Consider the following 19,975-nt stretch of genomic DNA (forward strand, 5'->3'; position numbering starts at 1 on the left):
CACCGACTGGAGGTGGCACAAACATATCCCGACTAGGTCTGCGGGTGGATGGCGCCAATGATGTACCCTTACCATCATCCTAAAGCCTCTGAGATGAAGAAGTGGAAGTGGATGACACATGTGTACTAGGCTCCGGAGTAGGCTGTGGCGTAGCCTTAAATATGGCCTCTACTGGAACAACTGGAACTAAGGCGTTGGCTCCCTCTGGATCCATGCACCTCGCACGGATGCATGCTGTGCAACCCTCCCATGTATGAGTCGGTCCGTCCCATCAATCATAATGTTTGCAAGGTATAAAAAATAAATTTGAATTAGATACAATTAAGTTATAAAAACAAAAGAAAAAAAAATAAATTTTAACTCCGTAGATGTACATGTGGCCGTAGATACAGCTACAAAAGCACCCAACATTTATAACAACTGGGGTTGTTCCGGAGCTACATCTACGGAACTACCTTAACATTTACTTGTTCCGTAGGTGCACCTACGGAACGTTCTGTAACTTCCAAAACGCAACAATGGCGTCTATACTGTTTAAAACCATGCAAATCCAATTTTTGAGCCCTTGATTGTCCGTTTTACACAACAAACAATACCTACATTGTCTCTAAACTATGTTTTTAACACTATCTAATGATTTCTCCACCTAAATGTGTATTCTAACTCTATTACGAGAAATACTCGAAAATAACTTGGAAACTCGAAAACTTATCGATTAAATTGAATTGCGAACGAGTTGGAGTGTGTTGATCGTTGATGTTCCCTATCGAACTCGAGAGAAAACAACAACTTTGGTGGAAGAAATTTTTTGAGGTAAAGAGAGTTTGGTGAAATGAAAAATTTTGAGAATGCGGGAGGAGAAGAGTCTAACACGAGTTTAATATCAAATGATTCCGGAGATACATAACAGAAAAGCTTCCGTAGGTGCATCTATGGAACAAATCAATGTTGAGTAAAAAAAGGTGCGTGCGGAGATACATCTACGGAAGCAAGGGGATATTTTTGGAAGCGCACATGGTGCCTAAGAATGTAACCAAACCTTTTTTTTAATCTATTGTCGTGCAGAATGTAACCGAACCATTTTTTGAATGTATTGTCATGCAAAATGTATATTCTATACGATTCAATACATATATAATATATATTCTACATTTTACTGCTGTTCACTTTTACCATTTTATTTTTTTTTCATGTTTTTGTAGTAACGATTCTGCTTCCGATTCTGCATATTTCAGATATACATATTCGAAATAACCTTCATGTAAAAAAAACAACATGGGTTATTTCAAATATACAAATCCGAAATAACCTTTATTTTAAAAAAAACAAGAGCGTTATTTCGGATGTACATATCTGAAACTCATATTTTCGTATAACAAGGTGAATTCAAAGGTGTATATCCGAAACTTGCCCTGGTGGAAGGATTAAAATTCTTGGGTCCAAAATGCTCCAAATCTTCTATAAATAAGGTCTCAAAACCATTTCTTAAATATCACACACCACAAACTGATATGAGCCAAACATAACCTCACATTGCTTTTGTCTACTTCAGTGGTGAGATGTGGCCACGTCAATTTAGGTTCTCCGAGGACAAGTCTCTCGCCGAGCTAACTACCATATTGAATTCTCTGATGCAATGTCCAGGAAATCGAACGGTGGTCAAGCTCGAGTATCGTTCACTTGCCAATGAAGAAAAGATAAAGTTCATCCAATTTGCACCGAAGACAATGATGATTTGAAGGTTATGTGGAGTATTTTTCACCGATACTCTACTAAGGGTCCAATTGAAGCCGACTCGAAGCTTCAAAGATTGAGAGAAGATGTTATCAAAATGTTGCAACGTCTTCAGCTGCCTGTTATAACAACATGTAATGTTTAATTTCTGTTTCACTATCTATGTAATTTCGACTATCTATGTTAAATTTATGTTAAGTTGCTTTGGTTTTAAGGTTTTTGCTTTTGTTTGGGAGGTAGTATTTAATTCGGATACGTGTGTCCGAAAGCTACCATCTGGTTCTTTCGAATTTGCATCTCCGAACCTATGCGATAAAAAACTAAAATGCGGTGAGTTCGAAAATGCATATTCAAATTAAGAGAGTAATTGAAGAATTTTGCCAAGGGCCCATAAGAACCCTTAAGGGTGCATTAAGAAATTCTCAACTTTTATTCAATTTAAGAGACAAGTATATCAAAAAATTAATAACAATTTCTTTTCCATCTTTGTACTTTCTCACAAACCCTTGATGAAATTCCAAAAATGCCCTTAAAATTTGGAGATGTATTTTCAGACGCACCAATTTTTCATAAAATTTGAACGCAAACGAATGAATCACCATATTATAATTAATTTTGAAGATGCATATCTGAAAACTCTCTATTGTATTTTTTTAATTTAGTATTGGGTGTATCCTATAGGCAAACCCGGTAGCCATACATCAACAATGCAACAAATATGTAAATACCAACAATTTCCTTATTGAGAAAACAATTGAAAAAAAGAAAAACGATTAAAATAAAATTATAAAAAAAATCTAAAAAATACATCTAAAAATCAACTTACGTGTCTACAAAATATTTCAAATTTTTTCAAAATTATAAAAATAAACTAAATCTACTTAATATAAATGTAAAGTTGTCATGATGACAACTTTTGACAAAAACCCTAATATTTGCTTATGTGTCATGTTATCATAGCCTCGTGCTTATGTGTCATCATCACAAAATTCTACCATAAAAAATATATCAATTAAATATAATAATAATAAGAATTATATTTAATTTTTACATTAACTCAAATTCTTCCAAATTACTCATGTAATGATAATAACAATATTTTATTATTTAATATTTTGTAACTCTCAAATATATCTCAATTATAAAGTATAAAAATATTAGATAATTATATTTATTATTATTAATTTTATGTATCATAACTAAGTAATGAATTCTGACTAATAATAATAATAATAATCATAAAACTATGAATAATAATAATAATAATATAATTATAATAATAATGATAATAATAATAATAATCATATTTCTATTCCAATTCTAACTATAATTTAGAAAAATATAACTTATAAAAATTTGCATTCCTATACCAATTTTAATGGTATCTAATAAAATAGAAATAAAAATTATAAAATCTAAATTTAATATATAAGTTTGGGATATATTTATTTCTTATTTATAAATTTATAGTAGACTAATTTTAAGTTTTTTACAATAAAGTTAATGAACTTTTAAATAATATTTTATTATTTAATATTTTGTAACTCTCAAATATATTCCAGTTATAAAGTATACAAATATTAGATAATTTTTTTATATGTATGTATTTTTAAATTTATATTTTTAATATTATTTTATTATTTAATAATTTGTAAATCTCAAGTATATTCTAATTATAAAGTATAAAAATACTAGATAAAAAACTTTTATATTTATATATTTTTAACCTTTATTCGTAATATACCATTTTTTTATTTTTTTCTATAATTCTAATTATATAGCATTACATTACGATTAATTTTAAATAAAAAATAACATTAATTTAATATATATTTTATATATATTATATATATTTATATAAACCACAAATAATAATAAAAAATAAAAAAGAATAAAAAATAAAAAATAATAAAAAATACTAATAAATATATTTATTATTATTAATTTTATGTATCATAACTAAGTAATGAATTATGACTAATAATAATAATAATAATCATAAAACTATGAATAATTATAATATTAATTAAAATAATAATGATAATAATAATAATCATATTTCTATTCCAATTCTAACTTTAATTTAGAAAAATATAACTTATAAAAATATTTGCATTCCTATTCCAATTTTAACGGTATCTAATAAAATAGAAATAAAAATCATAAAATTTAAATTTAATATATAAGTTTGGGATATATTTATTTCTTATTTATAAATTTATATTAGACTAATTTTAAGATTTTCACAATAAAATTAATGAACTTTTAAATTACATTATATAATTACATAATTCATTTATCAACATTAATAAATTATTATTCTTTAAACGTTACTTATTTAAAATATTTTTTCTTAATTATCTATTAAATGGTCCGTTTTATAAAATCAATCATTATATAACTTTAATCCCCACCGTTTTTCTTTTCCTTTCTTTAATTTTTACCGTTTTTTATTCTGTAGTTACATAATTCATTTATCATTATTATAAAATTATTATTCTTTAAACGTTACTCTTTTTAAAGTTTTTTCTTAACAATCTATTAAATGGTCCGATTTATTAGATAACCACTCATTTATTTATAACTTTAATTCCCAACATTTTTTATTCTATTTTCATTAATTCTCACCATTTTTTATTTTACTGTCTATAATTCTCATTTTAATGGTTATTGAAATTGTAATTAATATATAGTAATAATGGACAGAAGTTAAAAAATTAGTATTAAATATGTTAATAATTATTATATAAAAAAATTAAAAACAAATAGAATGAAGTAAAAGTGAAATGATTTTCTATTTTGTAGAATTTCTTAATTAATAAAATATATTTTTAGTAGAGTTTTATTTTGAGAATATATAATACTCAATTTTATTTATTCATATTTTTTATAATTATAAATTGTTCAATTTTTTAAATTTTCATTAAAAAATGATTTTTTTAAATATTATTTTATAAATGGAAAATGTTAGATTATATAGCATTACATTACAATTAATTTTAAATAAAAAATAACATTTATTTAATATATATTTTATTTATATAAACAACTTTTTAAATTTCTCTCCAATTTTATATACTTTTTTTTAAATAATATATTTTTCAATTGAATTAAAATTTTATAATACATAATAATACTCAATTTAATTTATCATATTTTATATAGAAAATGATAGGTCATAACTATAATAACGTTACACCTAAAATACCAATAAATTTTATGTTCCTTTGCATTCTCCCACACCTATAAAATTCTACATAAACTCACATTATTATTTACTCAATATCTTTGATATACATTTCACAAATTCATAATTTTCTATGATTTTCACCATGATAACTTCAATATGTTTTTAGTTTCTTTTTCTTTCATGGTTTTTTAGATAAGTTTATTTTATTATTAAATCTCATATTCAATTATTCGATTTTCATGTATAATATATTGTATATTTTTTGTTGATCAGATATGATTGAGTTCATAGTTGAAGTGAATCTAATTGAGAAGGTTACAATCAGGTATGTAAATATTGATATGATGTTTCCTTTAAGGAACGAAAGATGAATATTAAAGATCATCATTAGTCTATTTTTTTCCAGATAACACTCTTCATCCAACAAAGTTATATTGGAGACCAAAACAAGGTTAAAGGAGCTTGAGATGACCTTGAATAAAAAAATTTATATTATAATTTTATTTATTTTTAATGTTCTACATGTTTATGCTCATTGTGAGTTTTAAATATGTGACTAGTTTTATATTTTCACTTTTTTAGTACTCTTCGAGATTGTAGAATAGTTTTTCTTCTATTTCTTACTTTATACACATGTCTTATTTTTTTTAGCGACGTAAAAAACTATTAATTTATTATCTATGTCGATATAGGAAGCTCAAGTCACTATTACATCGATCAATCAAATATTTAACCTCTATTTTTTTTAATGATATTAATATGTATATTACAATTTTTAAATTGAGAAATAAGATAGAATATTTTTATTTTAATTAGTTTATTTTAATGGAAGGATTTTAAGGGATCAATGCCATGGTGTAAAAAGTGGATATTTTTATGTGCAAATATATTAAAGATACATACAATATTCTTTAAAAATATGTTATAGGTAAAGAAATTATTGATTAATGTTTTAAAATATGTTTATTGTATATATTTATCTTATTTTATTTTTCTTTTTTCTTGATTTATTTTGGGTATGGTAGTTTTTCACTAATTAAAAAAACTTAGTTTTAAAAATACTAAATTCTAAAATTTTACACAAAAGAGGATAATTTTAATGTAAAAAATAAAAAATTATTTAAGAAGTTAAAAGATTTAAATGTTTAAGAAACACTTAAATTAATATGGTAAGATATAATATGATTTTAAAATAAAATATCTAGAAAATGTATGATTTTTTTTTTTTAGATTTGACATTGAATAAAAATTTATTAGATTTTGTAAATTATAGAGTAAACACTAAATGAATAATTAAAATTTAGATTGATATACTCTTATATTATGAATTTAATTTAATGATTAATCATAAATAATCTAAATAAATAATTTAATATAATATTTTTTTTATAATATTGCATTATTCACGTAAATATGATATATCTTTTAAATTTAAAAACATAACTGAAATTTTTTTATACATAAATTATTAAAGATTCTCATACCATTAAATAATATTTTTTATATTTAATATGATTAAAACATGTTTAATTATATGATTATAATTTTTATACATAAATTATTTAATTAAAAATTATAATCAAATTCGTGCAACGCACGGGCCATATATCTAGTAAAATGAAAAAACAACGAATTTAGGGTAGTTTCCCGTATTTTGATTCAGAGTCGATTTTCCAGAAATTTGAGTTTTTTACGCTAGGTCCCGTAAAGGTCAGAAACACAGGAACGTAAGAGATAGAACGTGATGATACAATTTCTACGACTCTGATATTAGTTAAAATCGATAGAAAGTCTCCGGAAACAACATTAACTTCAATGAAAAACGTGTAGTAAATATGATAAGGTGTATTTTTGAATATACAGCTCTGAATTTATCTTGAAAATTTCCAGAAATGCTTCTCTAAATTGATTTTTAACAAAAACGAAAAGTGCGTCCAAAGATACGTCTCTACGAAATTCTAAAAAACAATTTTAAATTTTCTATTAATCTTAGAATTGATTTACTCAATGAATAATAAGGTATCTTTGCAAGTCATTGGAGGGAGAGAGGAAAACCAGAAAAAAAAAGTGGAGGGAGAGGGTTTTGATTGAACACTTGAACTGAGCCACTCCAACTCCACTACGGTGGCTATGCAATCGATTACTCGCCATCACAATTCCGATCTCTGCTTCATTTCATTTTCATAGGTACTCTCTCTCTCCCTCTCCGTCTCGCCTTTCAATTCATTTATCTAGGTCACGCTCACGCTCAATCTTTACTCATTTCATTTCCAATTCATACTATGACTTCCGCTGCTGATTCCAATTTCACTATATCCCTTTTTAATCTTCATTTCATGTAATTATTGATCGTTAAATACGAAAGAAAAATTACAATTTTCATTCGTTGTACATGATTACGAGTTCACAAATTTGTAGCTGAATGTGTTGCGGATATTGTCTTGGCGTTACAAGGAGGCAAATTTAATGAATATTTTGGTGTATATTTGAGTTTTTTTTAATTGAATGAATATCTTCATATAAACATTTCAATATACATAATTTATTTCTCTGTTATTAAACTCGTCCGTTCCGGCCGTTATCTCGACACAAAACAGTAAAACCAAAAAACCGCGCAAGACATCTTTATGGCAGAATTGTGGGGAGTATTTGAAACTATTAAACTTGCTATCTCCATAGGAGTTCAGGAGGTTGATTATTTTCCATATTCGAAGATTGATGAGTCAATTTGCGAGCGTGATTGTTGGTCATACCTTCAAAGAGGCTAACCGTTGTGTGGATGCTTTAACCAATATTGGTTGTAATTCTAGGCAGGACTTTACCATGTTCGAGTCAGCTCCTGTTTGTTTACAGCAACTTCTAGATGAAGATGCTAGAGGAATCCCGATAGCTATAGTTGTTTGTATCTAGATTCTTTGTTTGTTTGGGCTTAGGCCCTCTTTGTCACAAAAAAAAAAATGGCGCAAGTCCACAGATGGGATGGACTGGGTTTCCTTGCAGTCGGCAATTACGCATTCATGCATTTGGAAAGCTAGTAGCCGTTTGATTAAGATTGGATGGTAGATATTTCAGTTTGATATTTAAAATTATAAATAAAAAATTGAAATATGTATTTTATTGGACCATTAGATTTGATTCAACGACCAATAATAAATTGAATGCGTGAATGTATGCAATTTGCAACTGCAGTGGATTCATTTTCGGGATGGGTGACTTGGCTGGAACGGCCGTAATAGTGGAATTGAATTTGGAACAACGCCGCTCTGATGTGTCTGCTCTGGCCGTGTCATCCGTATTTGATATGTTTTAAATATGAATACTTTATAAATTTTAATTAATTTATATTAGTTTTTAACAATTATGTGTTCATTAGTAGTATTAATTGTACTAGTGTCTGCGTCACTAAAGTATCGGTCGTTCCGCTCCCCACTCTCGTTCCGTTTCATTTTTGGAGATACCCGCGTCGCACCGCTATCCGAGATTGATAACATTTTGAGAAATACTTTAAAGCTTCCTTAATTTATAAAAGAAAAATAAGCCTCCCCTCACCTTTTCAAAATCCTCTATCCAAACGTATTCTTAGAAATGGTGCTCAGTGCTTCCCAAGATTTGAAACATTTTCTTATGATGAAGGAATGTTAAAACTTTCTTTTTCTTAGGCTCTAGTTGCGAGTAGATGAGGAGGGGAATAGAGGGCTTCGGAAAAAGGAATTTGAAGAAAATATAGTGAAATATTTAACATTTTTTGAAAGAATTATTTTGTATAGAAAAGATAAATGAACCTCCCAAAATCCCCTCTACCTAAATCCCTCAATTCTTTTCACCCAATCCTTCCCATTTTTCAATGCTTTCCCCCCCCTTCCTCTCCAAACTCCCAAACAAAGCCCTATCAAACTACTTTACCTGTCTATGTTCATAAAAAGTACTGTTACTGCCGGTAATGACATATTCAAGATACAAATGTTTCATTATGATCTTCTACATAGGGAGTACATGTTCTTTAGTATTGCACTTTTTTAGTTATAAAATCAAAGTATTTTAGTATATCTATTTGTGACTAACAAAATAGTTTATGTTATTTGGAGATTGACTCTATTCTTTGCACCAGTCTTTTATCATATCTGCGAAAGTTGCTGGATAGGAGAATGACTGCAAAGTTTGATTCAATGTTTGCTTCTGAACCTCACAAGATGTCCGGAGCTACATCTACAACACCTCCTAGTGGTAGCCAAAAGCTCTCTATGTTTGCTGCCAAATCTGGATTTGTCATCCCCAAAAACAAGTTATTAGGATCGTTAGTTCCCATTTTACGAGGGGCTAAAAAAGACGGGGTCACTGGAGGCATCAATGAAGAAAGTTCAAAACAAATTGAGAGGAAATCGAGATGGGGGCCTGATCCAACACAGGATGCATCTGTCAGGAGGGCGAAGGTTTTGGCGTTGCAGGTGATTCCTGCAATCCTTTACAATAATTCTCCATTATCCTTTTATTTTCTTATTCCATTATCATTTCCTTGAAAATATTTTTTACTTGTATCAAAATTACGGGATTAAAATTAGTAATGTAGTGTTTTTGCAAGACTTTGGGTTGTAATATGTCATTCTTAGCTTAAAGCTGTAAACATTGTTATAAGTTGGGTGCTATTGCATATGCATCTGTGTTCTAATTCGCACGAGTTCTAGTTTCCAAGTTGTCGATAAATAAGTGATGCTACTGTTGCACAAACTTTGTAGATTCGAGTGGATCAAATTTCGAAGCAGTTGGAATCGGAAAATCTAGAGATTGGAGCCACTCAGAACCCACCATTGGTGGATGAGAACCCAGATGAGAGCAAGTCTGGCTCTCATATGAATAGCAAGGTTAACAACAATCGATTCTTTTTCTTTTAATTGTAACTATTATTTGTCATTTTTTAGATGTAGTACAAGTAGTAACTATTATTTGTCGTTTTTTTAGATGTAGTACTAGTAGTAACTATTTATGAATAAACTACTGATGTTTTTTTTTTATGGTTATAAGGTGTCAGAAATGCTCGAACTCGAAAAGCGGGAAACAATAGGTACGTTTTCCTTAAAGTCTATGTTTCCTTTTTATTGCTCCCCTTTAATTCTTATAGACTGCCTATTCCATAATAATCCTCGACATTAATCATATCCAGGTGAAATACTAAAATTAGATCCCAGTTACAAGCCTCCACCTGGTTTTAAACCACTGTTGAAAGAACACAGTGTTCCTTTGCCTGTAAGTATTGGTTCTAAAATTCTTCCGGCCCAATTCTGTGCTATTTAAACTTGTTGTTAACTTGTTACTTTCTTTAGTTTTGAAAAGTAAAGGATATATTTCCCTAATTTAGAGTCCATCTTCAGTTTTTGTTCATCTAGTATGTTTTGTACATCTAGCATGTTTTGTACAATTTCTTCCCAGTTATTAGCAATTAATAATATGTTTAGCATTTTTTTGCCCTGTTTAATCCTTCTGTCATTATTTAGAGTATGGCTGAGGTTTTGTGAGATGATGAGGCAGTTTTTAGGAGATTAGCATCAATACAATTTTAGGCAGTGAGGCCTTCTATTATTTCTTCATGGGTTCAAATCAAACATGGTATTTGACCTTAACATATTAATGAGTGTTAATTAACTTCCCAAAAACATGTAGCTCATTTCCATAACTTCTTTTCTAGAAGTGTTTTTCTCATCCATTTTGCTTGGCTGCTTTCGTGAAGGAACATGTTGTTGGAGGTCCTCGTATTCTTGAAAGAAACTTGAACATTAAGCTGTAGTATAAGATGTATCAATCAATTGAGCTTCACAATCGAGTCACACTAAAACCCTGCCTAGATTACAGTTACAATATTCAAGTAGTTTACTGATTGCTTTGCAGAATAAGAACACAAAATGACTTGACCTCTTTTGCTTTTAATATTTTAATGCTAGACTTTGGCTTCCCTCTGTTATACAGTTTTTAAGAATGATCTGTTATAGTTTTTGAAAAATCAAATATCTCTATCTAAACCTGAAGTTCTACAATGAAAACTCTTATATGCAGTACCATATTTACAGGTCCAAGAATATCCTGGGTACAAATTCATTGGTCTAATATATGGGCCTGGAGGTGATAATCAAAAGCGACTAGAGAAGGTAAAACCATTTTGTTGGTATCTAATCTTCATTGGATGATCTACAGTCAGCAATCTCTATCTTTTGACTGAGAGATCACTGTATGAAATTCTAATTTTTTAATCAATTGATATTTAATATACATGTTTAATCGTTTATCAGGAAACTGGTACTAAGATAAAAATTCGTGGAACCAAAGCAGACACAGGCGAGAAAGTAAGTTACTTAATAATATTATGCGGCTTTTATTCTGCATCACCCACTTTGCAATGCTTTGACTTGATTTTGTCAAGAAATAACTGTAATTGTTTATGTTTGCTTTGTATGTTCTATTTTCAGGGTGAAATTAAACCAGGTACTGATGTCCAGTGCAGTTATGAAGAGATGCATGTTAACATATCAGCTGATAGTTTTGATAAAGTGGATGCAGCAATTTCCATCATTGAACTACTAATTTCCTCTGTAACTGTGAGTTGTCATTTCATGCAATGTAACAACATTTTATGATTTATGGTTGGCTCAGTTACGAAGTAACACTTTATTTATTTTAAAAACTTTAGATGATAATATTTTTCTCTATTATTTTGATCATTATTGTCTTCTATGCTGTCTTCTATTCAGGGGAGTTCAGCTGCTGGTTCCACACCTTCTGTATCTGTCTCCGGGGACAGCACTAATGGTCTGAATCAAAACCAAGATGGCCCCCCATCTCATGCGTATTCTTTATCTCTGGAAAACCAGGCCGTGTTTCAACCAGCAGCCACTACACAAATGCAAGGAAATCACTTTCAATACTCTGGTTCATGGTTTTCAGCTGCTCCATCTCACACCCCTTTATTTGCTTCTTCTGGCAGTGTAGTCCCTCCAAATCCACCACACCTTGCTAGAGCTCCCCATTTTTCATCACAGACAATGAGCCCTTCAAATATGATTTCAGCTTTTGGTGCTCAACCTACACCTAATACTGGATTCCACCCGATTATTCCAAATCAGCAGTTTTCTATGCAAGCACCACCACCGACACAATTCTTACAACATTCACAATGGACTCAAACAGCTCCTTTTGGTCACGTTGGGCCACCCAGAAATCCTTCTGTAATACCTGCACAGAATTTGTCAGCACCAACAAGTGCTTCACTTTCGTTTCCAGTTTCCTTAAGGCAACCGACACCAACAGGACACCTCCAGACATCAGTGTCTTCAATGCCTCAACCTATGTCTGGTATATCACCGTCACCAATAGCTAATCAGCCATCAACCCCTCAAGGTGTATCTTCTGGACTGAGTGGAGGACCCGTCAATATGGGGCCAATGGCTCCACCGACAGTCCCCCCTGCAAGACCTGTTTCTCTAGGTCCACAATCAGATGTTGAATATAAGCCACCCCAGCCAAATGTGGCGATGATGCCACGACCTGGAAGTATTCATCCACATCATGCAGGAATGTCACCAAGACCACCATCATCTCTGGGACCAATACCAGGAACCGTTCATTCAACTGGAAACCATTTATCAAGACCTGTTTCATTTCCATCGCCAGGAATATCCCCGTCATTTCCATTTGCTCAACAATCAGGAATGCCTAATTCTGCCTCTCACTACACCCACATAAACCCACTGGCCTCCATGCCTTCAAATTCTGGAAATTTTACTTTTCAAGAACAGCGACCCAATGCAGACTACTATCAAGTGGTTCCCAGACCAAACACTCAAGCTACTACTCAGGGAAGTACACAAGAGCCACCTTCCGGTCCCCGGCCTCCACCATTTGGGTTTGCTGTGGCTGATCAGCCTTTTCAAAGCTTTCCAAGGGCACAAGTCTCCAACCGGGTGGATCAAACTCAAGGTTATGCCTCTGCTACTCCGTTTGGTGGAAGACCGGGCTCTGTCTCATTTCCACCCCAACACCCTGCATTTCCCTATGCTGGCCAACCTTCACCAAGATCTCAAGTCCCACAAATTGGTATGAGGAACTTCATTCCCACCCCTCAAATGCCAAACTTGCCCAGTCCTGGGGTCCAAAGAGGTATGCACAATCAACAAAGCTATCCTGCTCAGGGAACATGGCCTATGAATCAGAAGTTTGGCAACAATCCCTCTTTGGCATCCAGTAAGCCAGCGTATCATGCAGACCAAATTTATGATCCCTTTTCACCCACATCTGTTGCATCTCCACACCAGAAAGGTAATCTTGGAAAATGAGGGAATTGGATATGGCTACATATAAGAAATACTGACAGAAAATCTCAGTTATAGCTGCAGTTTTTGGAAGACGGGGGCAATACAAATTTCATAGATTAGTATGGGTACAATTGTAATTTGCAAAATCATGTTGTTTCTAACGAGAAGGTTCTTTTAGCCCCCTTTGATGACTTCTTTTATTCATTTTTAAGTAGACCTTTCTTTTATGAATGCCCATTATTGATGCTTGATTCGGAATTGAGTTTTATGAAACTTTGCCAGTTTATAGTCATTTTTCTGTCTTATGTTTATTATTATTTTTTATATCAGTTAAGTTGAATTTAAGCTCTATTTGATCAGGACTTGTGCTTACGTACCTGTTATGCTATACACATTTGGCTAGCCTTAGTTAACTTGTCATTTTATGAACAAAGCAACAATCATAAACAACTATGTCAAAACAAAATCATCATAACTATGATAGCATCTTATTTGGTCCATTCCCGTCCGTTGTTTAGCATGCCTAAGACTAATTTATGCAAGGGTTAGGTTATGATTTAGTTCTTGATATCAATTTGTTGGCAACAGAAATATATACATATTAATATACATATTAATATACATTAGTAGTTTCTCTAGTCTTTGTAATGGCATTGCTATTGCTATTAGTAACATCATTTCTTTGTGAAAAAACTTCCCACCTCCATTACAAATTTCAATAGAAAGAGTTGTAATACATATGTTGTCTAGTGCAGTAAAAATTCAAGGTGTCAAACATAGTTCCATGACACTTTCAGTAACTATTTACCAAATATCCGTATAATAAAATTCACCATTGAATTGAAAACTATTCTGATATAGATAATTTCTATAAAATTTAACATCAATCGAAAATCATTTGATATGTTAAAGAGAATGATCAAAATTAAAGGTTTTGAAATTTGGAAGACGTTAGTTTTTATGCATCTCGTAGACATATCAAATAATTTTTGATTGATATTAAATTTTATAAACATGATAATAACTTTCAATCCAATGGTGAATTTTGTTATGTCAATATGTAGTAAAAGAGTTATCGGAGGCGTCATGTTATTAAGTTTGACACCTTGGTGTCATTTGATCCCGATATATATATATATATATATATATATATATATATATATATATATATATATATATATATATATATATATATATATATATATATATATATATATATATATATATATATATATATATATATATATATATATATCCTATGAGAATGCCATTTTTATGTGAGAACATGAGAACTAATTTGAGCCGTTAGATTTTAAAATAAATGGTGGAAATTATGTCTAATTCTTTTTTTCCTCTCTCCTTCATTATTAAAATAAATGATGGAGAAGAGACAAAAAAAGAATAACACATAATCTCCACCATTTATTTTAAAATCTAATGGTTCAGATTCATTCTCATATTCTCAACATTGCTCGTCGGGATCAGTAGTATCGTCATACGTGCCCAAGGCGGGGGCTTTACCAGACATTTGGGTAGCCGAGTGACCATGATTTCTTAGGACAATGGACAATGGGGTTCATCTTCGTCACTGGAGCCAGGTGATTGAGAAGGAGAGTTGGCGCACTTCTCACGTCGAGGACCACGATCCCGACGGGGAGAGGGACTTCTTGATTGGCCCTTCGGCTTGGGCGGAGGTGTGTGTTGGCTTTCTAATCGTAGATTTTCTTTAGTCTTTTTGGTCATCGAGGAGTGCTGGATCCTTCGGGGAGGGGTGCGATCACGTTTCTTGGGAAATAGAGATTCTTGTTCCCCCTGTGTCGGGCGACGTTCCTTGGACCGTGGTGAAGGACTTATGGATTCTCGTCGCTAGTGCCTCCGCGTGGGAGATCTTGACCGACGTCCTTTTTCCAACGCCTCGATCCTTTTGTTTTGCTGGAGGATCAGGGTGTTTGTCTTGTTGAGTGCCTCGACCAAGGCTGCCATGATGGGGTTAGTGTTGGCCGACACTACAATCTGCTGAGAGGTTTCTGGCGCTTTCTCAGAAATTTTCTTGATCTTGTCAGTTTCAGTGCACTGGGTGCCAATATCGTTTGCATCGTTCTAGGAGGGAGATGCGGTGGCTCCGTCTCTTTTCTGGGGGACAACGTCCTCTGGGAAGAGTTCCATGTTGCCCAGACTGGTTTTGTGCTCGAGGGAGACGATGGATTGGTGAACATTGTTGTCGTCATCGTGACTGACCATGACTGGAATCTTGAAAGATGCTTTGATCTTTGGTTTTCGGGAAAAAAAGATGGAGAGAACAGAGTTTCCCACAGACGGTGCCACTAATCTTACCGGTTGATCAGAACCTGAAGTGGACCAGAGACTTCGACTACAATGTTGGGATCAAGGAGGAAGGGAGTGTACCTGCAAGGCACTCTGATGGTAAAGTCAATAAGAGTGCAAAGATATGTGAGAGTGTAGGATAAGATTTGAATACCTGACCCTCTCAAATGAGAGGGTATTTATAATGTGCCCAACACATGGCTATTGGTCCCTATTTTGGACTAGACATCCAGAATCCAGGCCCAAAATAGGTGAATGCTAGAAAGTTTTGTGTGAAAGCTGAGACGGGCAGGTCGTGCTCGTCATCCTGGATAGGCTGCCCAGCCAGAATGAAACTAGTCATTGATTCAGGTAGAAAGACAGTTCAAAAGCAGAGGTGGTCTGGTTAGCCTCGGGGTCAACCGATCAAGCGCGCCCTGTTGAGGGACAGAAGGGAAAAACGCATTTCGTTGTCCCTGCCGATTGGGCCAATTCATTTGGGTCGTCCTGGACTCAGAGGTGGATTGAGCCATTCTCCTGACTATTGGGTCAGTCTAGAACACAAATTATTTAAAAGTCTTAATATAAATCTAGCTTTTTAGATATGCTTTTAAATCAGACCAACTTTTTTATTTTTACAAAAAATAAGACCAAATTTTTAAAAATGTCAAACTAAACTAATAAATTTTATAAAAATAAATTATAAGTCAATTCAAAACTTAAAATTTTATTGTACGTGTGGTGTGTTGAATCATTCTATCAATCCTATATTTGCTTTAGGTGATCAGTGGAGTATCCTTGATAACTATAATAAACATGAAAATGGTAGAGTGTGGATTCTTTGGGACAGAAATAAAGTGGATATTAAAGGTAGTATTAGCTCAAACCAAATGGTGCACTGTGGTGTTTATGATATGGATGGGAAGTTTAAGCAATGGTTGACGGCTATCTATGCTTCTAATAAGCAGGATAAAAGGAGGCAGTTATGGAAATATATGGAGAAAATTCATGCTCAGCAACAGGGGGCTTGGTGTCTCATGGGAGACTTTAATAACGTTCTTAGTGTCAATGATAGGATTGGTGGGAAGCCTGCTCAGGAATGTGAATACATTGATCTAAGCAACATGATGGCAGTCCGTGGTTTGGCTGAGATGGATAGAAAAGGTGATAGGTACACTTGGTGCAATAAGCATACCAGTGGCACTATTTTTTCTTGTATTGACAGGGCTATTGCAAACCAAGAGTGGTTTCAGAACAATTTGAAGAGTGACCTGCATGTGCTAGAATCAGGCATATCTGATCATGCCATGCTATGTATCAAAATTGATGAGCAACAGAGAGCCAGGAGAAGCATGTTCAAATTTATCAATAAAGTTACTGAGGTTGCTGATTACCAACAACAGGTTGAAGATAACTGGAACAAAAGGAGTAATCATAAGAATGGCTTGTGGCAGAAATTAATGAGGCTGCAACCTATTATCAGGAAAATGAGCAAGCCTTTCAGTGGCATTACCAAACAGATAGAGCAGGCCAGGGAAGAATTGGAAAAGATTCAACAAGAAATTGCCAAAGACAAAAAGAATGATAGCTTGATTAAAGAGGAGAAACAAAGGACTGAGAAGCTTCTTGAGCTACTTACTACTGAAGAACAGATTATGAGGCAAAGATCTAAAGTGAATTGGATAAGATTAGGAGATGGAAATAATGCTTATTTCCATGCATCCCTGAAAAGCAAGCAGAGTAAGATGAAAATCCAGAAGTTGTATAAGGAGGATGAGACTGTGGTGACTAGCCATGATGATATTACAGATGAGGTGCTTCATTTTTATGGGACTCTCATGGGGACTGCTCAAGGAATGGCCAACAAATCTCTCAAAGTCAAAGAATGGAGCTAGTCAAAGAAGTGACTGATGAAGAAATTGAAGGAGCTTTAAAATCCATTGGAGACCTTAAAGCACCTGGAGTGGATGGCTATAACTCTAAATTTTTTAAGGCCTCTTGGAAGATTGTGAAGAAGGATGTGGTTCAGGTTGTGAGGGATTTTTTTGAGAAGGGAATTCTGGATAAGAAGTGGAACAGGACTTTGGTGTCTCTTATCCCTAAGCATGCTGCTGTAGAAAGTATAAAGGATTTTAGGCCTATAGCCTGCTGTACCACAGTGTACAAAATCATAGCAAAGGTGATGGCTAGGAGAATGAGTGCTATACTTCCTAGTATCATCAGCAGAAATCAGGCAGCCTTTGTCCCAGGGCAGGATATACATGACCATATTCTCATGGCTTATGAATTGGTCAAAGGATATGGTAGGAAAGGTGGTGTGGCTAGATGTATGCTCCAAATGGACATACAGAAAGCATATGACTCGGTTGACTGGCAGGCTCTAAGGAATATCATGGCAGAGGTAGGGTTTCCAAGGAAATTTATTGAATGGACTATGCTGGCTGTAACTACTGTTAGCTATCAATTTAACATCAATGGTAGCATATCCCAGAGCTAGGGATGTCAATGGGGCGGGGCGGGGCCGGGGGATACATTCCCATCACAATCCCCACCCTCGAATCTATTCCCCATCCCTGCTTTGGATCCCCGCTACGGGGGAATTTTGTCGCCCATCCCCGTCCCCACGGGTCCCCACGGATCCCCAAGGTTCATGCGGAGATCCATAAACATGATTTTTTATTTATTATTTTAAACCAAATTAATAGGAAAAGCTTCAAAAACTAACCACAAGAAATTTAGAAATTATTCCTTTGTGATAAATATATTGTTTTAATAATATTTAATCTAAAATATTGAGTGTCATGACTACAAAAATTTCAAACTAAAAAAATTGAAATAATCTTTTAGTTTTTACTCTTTTACTAACAATACATATATATTTTAAATTTGTGTATAAGATTAATTATATGAAATGACAAATAAACTTACATAATAATTTAAAATTATATATAAATTAATGACATTATCATATTTTAGACGGGGCGGGGACTCCACGGGGCGGGGGATATTTACGCCACCCCCATCCCCGAAGTGCATTCGGGGAGACTTTGCTCCCCATCCCCGTCCCCACGGGGATAAAATTCCCCGTCTTTGGGGCCCCAAACCGAGAATCCCCACGGGGATCCCCGCTAACGGAGGCAAGTTGACATCCCTACCCAGAGCATGAGAGCAGCAAAAGGCCTGAGGCAGGGTGATCCCATATCACCCCTACTTTTTGTGGTGATTATGGAATACCTGCACAGGAAACTTGATGAACTGAAAATGAACCCAAAGTTTAAATTCCATAGCAAATGTGGGAAGATAGGACTTATTGACATGAACTTTGTTGATGATTTACTTTTGTTTTCTAGAGGGGATGAATATTCTGTGCAGCTTATGATGAAGATATTTCAGGAGTTCTCTCAATCAACTGGCTTGGTGGTCAACCCTGCTAAATGCAAGGTGTTCTGTGGTGGCATGGACAAAGTCCAAGAGAAGATTCTCAGTGATATTACAGGTTTTAACATTGGTGAGTTACCTGTGCAATATCTTGGTGTTCCTCTTGAGAGCAAAAAGTTATCAGCCAACCAATGCATTAAACTAGTGGAGAAGATTGGGAAAAGAGTTGGCCATTGGTCTGCCCATTTACTGAGTTACTCTGGCAGAATGCAATTGATAAATAGTGTGATATTTAGCACTGCAAACTACTGGCTGCAGTGTATCCCTCTACCAAAGGAGGTCACTAAAAGGATAGAAAGTATGTGTAGGAGGTTCTTGTGGACTGGGAAAGATGTGAAATCCAGAAAAGCCCCTATTGCTTGGAGCAAGGTTTGTGAACCAAAAAATCAGGGTGGACTGAATATTTGTGACTTGGAGAGATGGAATAGAGCCTGTCTTAGCAAACTGCTCTGGGATTTGTGTAGGAAAAGTGATAGCCTTTGGGTGAGGTGGGTACATAGCTATTATGTTAAGCAAGAGAGTACCATGACAATTCGGATTAAACCCAGTTGTTCATGGATCCTAAAAGCCATACTTAAGCAAAGGGATGAGGTTGAGAATATGCAGATTTGGAAAGAAGTCATCAATGCTCAAAGATTTTGCAAGAAGAAGTTCTACTATGGGTTCCTAAGTGATACACAAGTGGTGCCTTGGAGGAGAGTTCTTTATGATAATGAGGCACGTCCTAGAGCTTTATTCATCACATGGCTTGCGTGCCATGGGAGGCTAGAAACAAAAGACCGTTTAATGCGTTTTGGAATCCTTGACAATGATAAGTGTTTGATGTGTGCAGGTGTAGAGACTCAAAACCACTTAATGTTTGAATGCAGAATAATATGTGACATATGGAAGACTATTCTAGATTGGATTCAAGTGAACCACACTCCTCAAAAGTGGGAGCTTGAGCTGAAATGGATCACCCAAAAAAGCAAGTACAAGAATTGGAAAACAAAGTTGCTGAAGACGGCTTTCG

The 19,975-nt window shown here is 33.5% G+C and overlaps 1 protein-coding gene across 1 annotated transcript; it reads left to right on the forward strand.

Moving 5' to 3' along the window:
- Nucleotides 1–6,947: 6,947 nt before the first annotated feature.
- LOC131661589 (branchpoint-bridging protein-like) lies at nucleotides 6,948–13,513 on the forward strand. Its single transcript, XM_058931183.1, has 9 exons — nucleotides 6,948–7,111; nucleotides 9,033–9,369; nucleotides 9,658–9,783; nucleotides 9,944–9,983; nucleotides 10,083–10,165; nucleotides 10,984–11,061; nucleotides 11,203–11,256; nucleotides 11,380–11,508; nucleotides 11,662–13,513. The coding sequence occupies exons 2-9, from the start codon at nucleotides 9,070–9,072 to the stop codon at nucleotides 13,240–13,242; spliced, it is 2,391 nt and encodes a 796-aa protein (XP_058787166.1). The 5' UTR covers nucleotides 6,948–7,111; nucleotides 9,033–9,069; the 3' UTR covers nucleotides 13,243–13,513.
- Nucleotides 13,514–19,975: the final 6,462 nt, after the last annotated feature.

The sequence above is a fragment of the Vicia villosa genome, linkage group LG3 (genome assembly GCF_029867415.1).
Source record: "Vicia villosa cultivar HV-30 ecotype Madison, WI linkage group LG3, Vvil1.0, whole genome shotgun sequence".
Classification (NCBI taxonomy): Eukaryota; Viridiplantae; Streptophyta; class Magnoliopsida; order Fabales; family Fabaceae; genus Vicia; species Vicia villosa.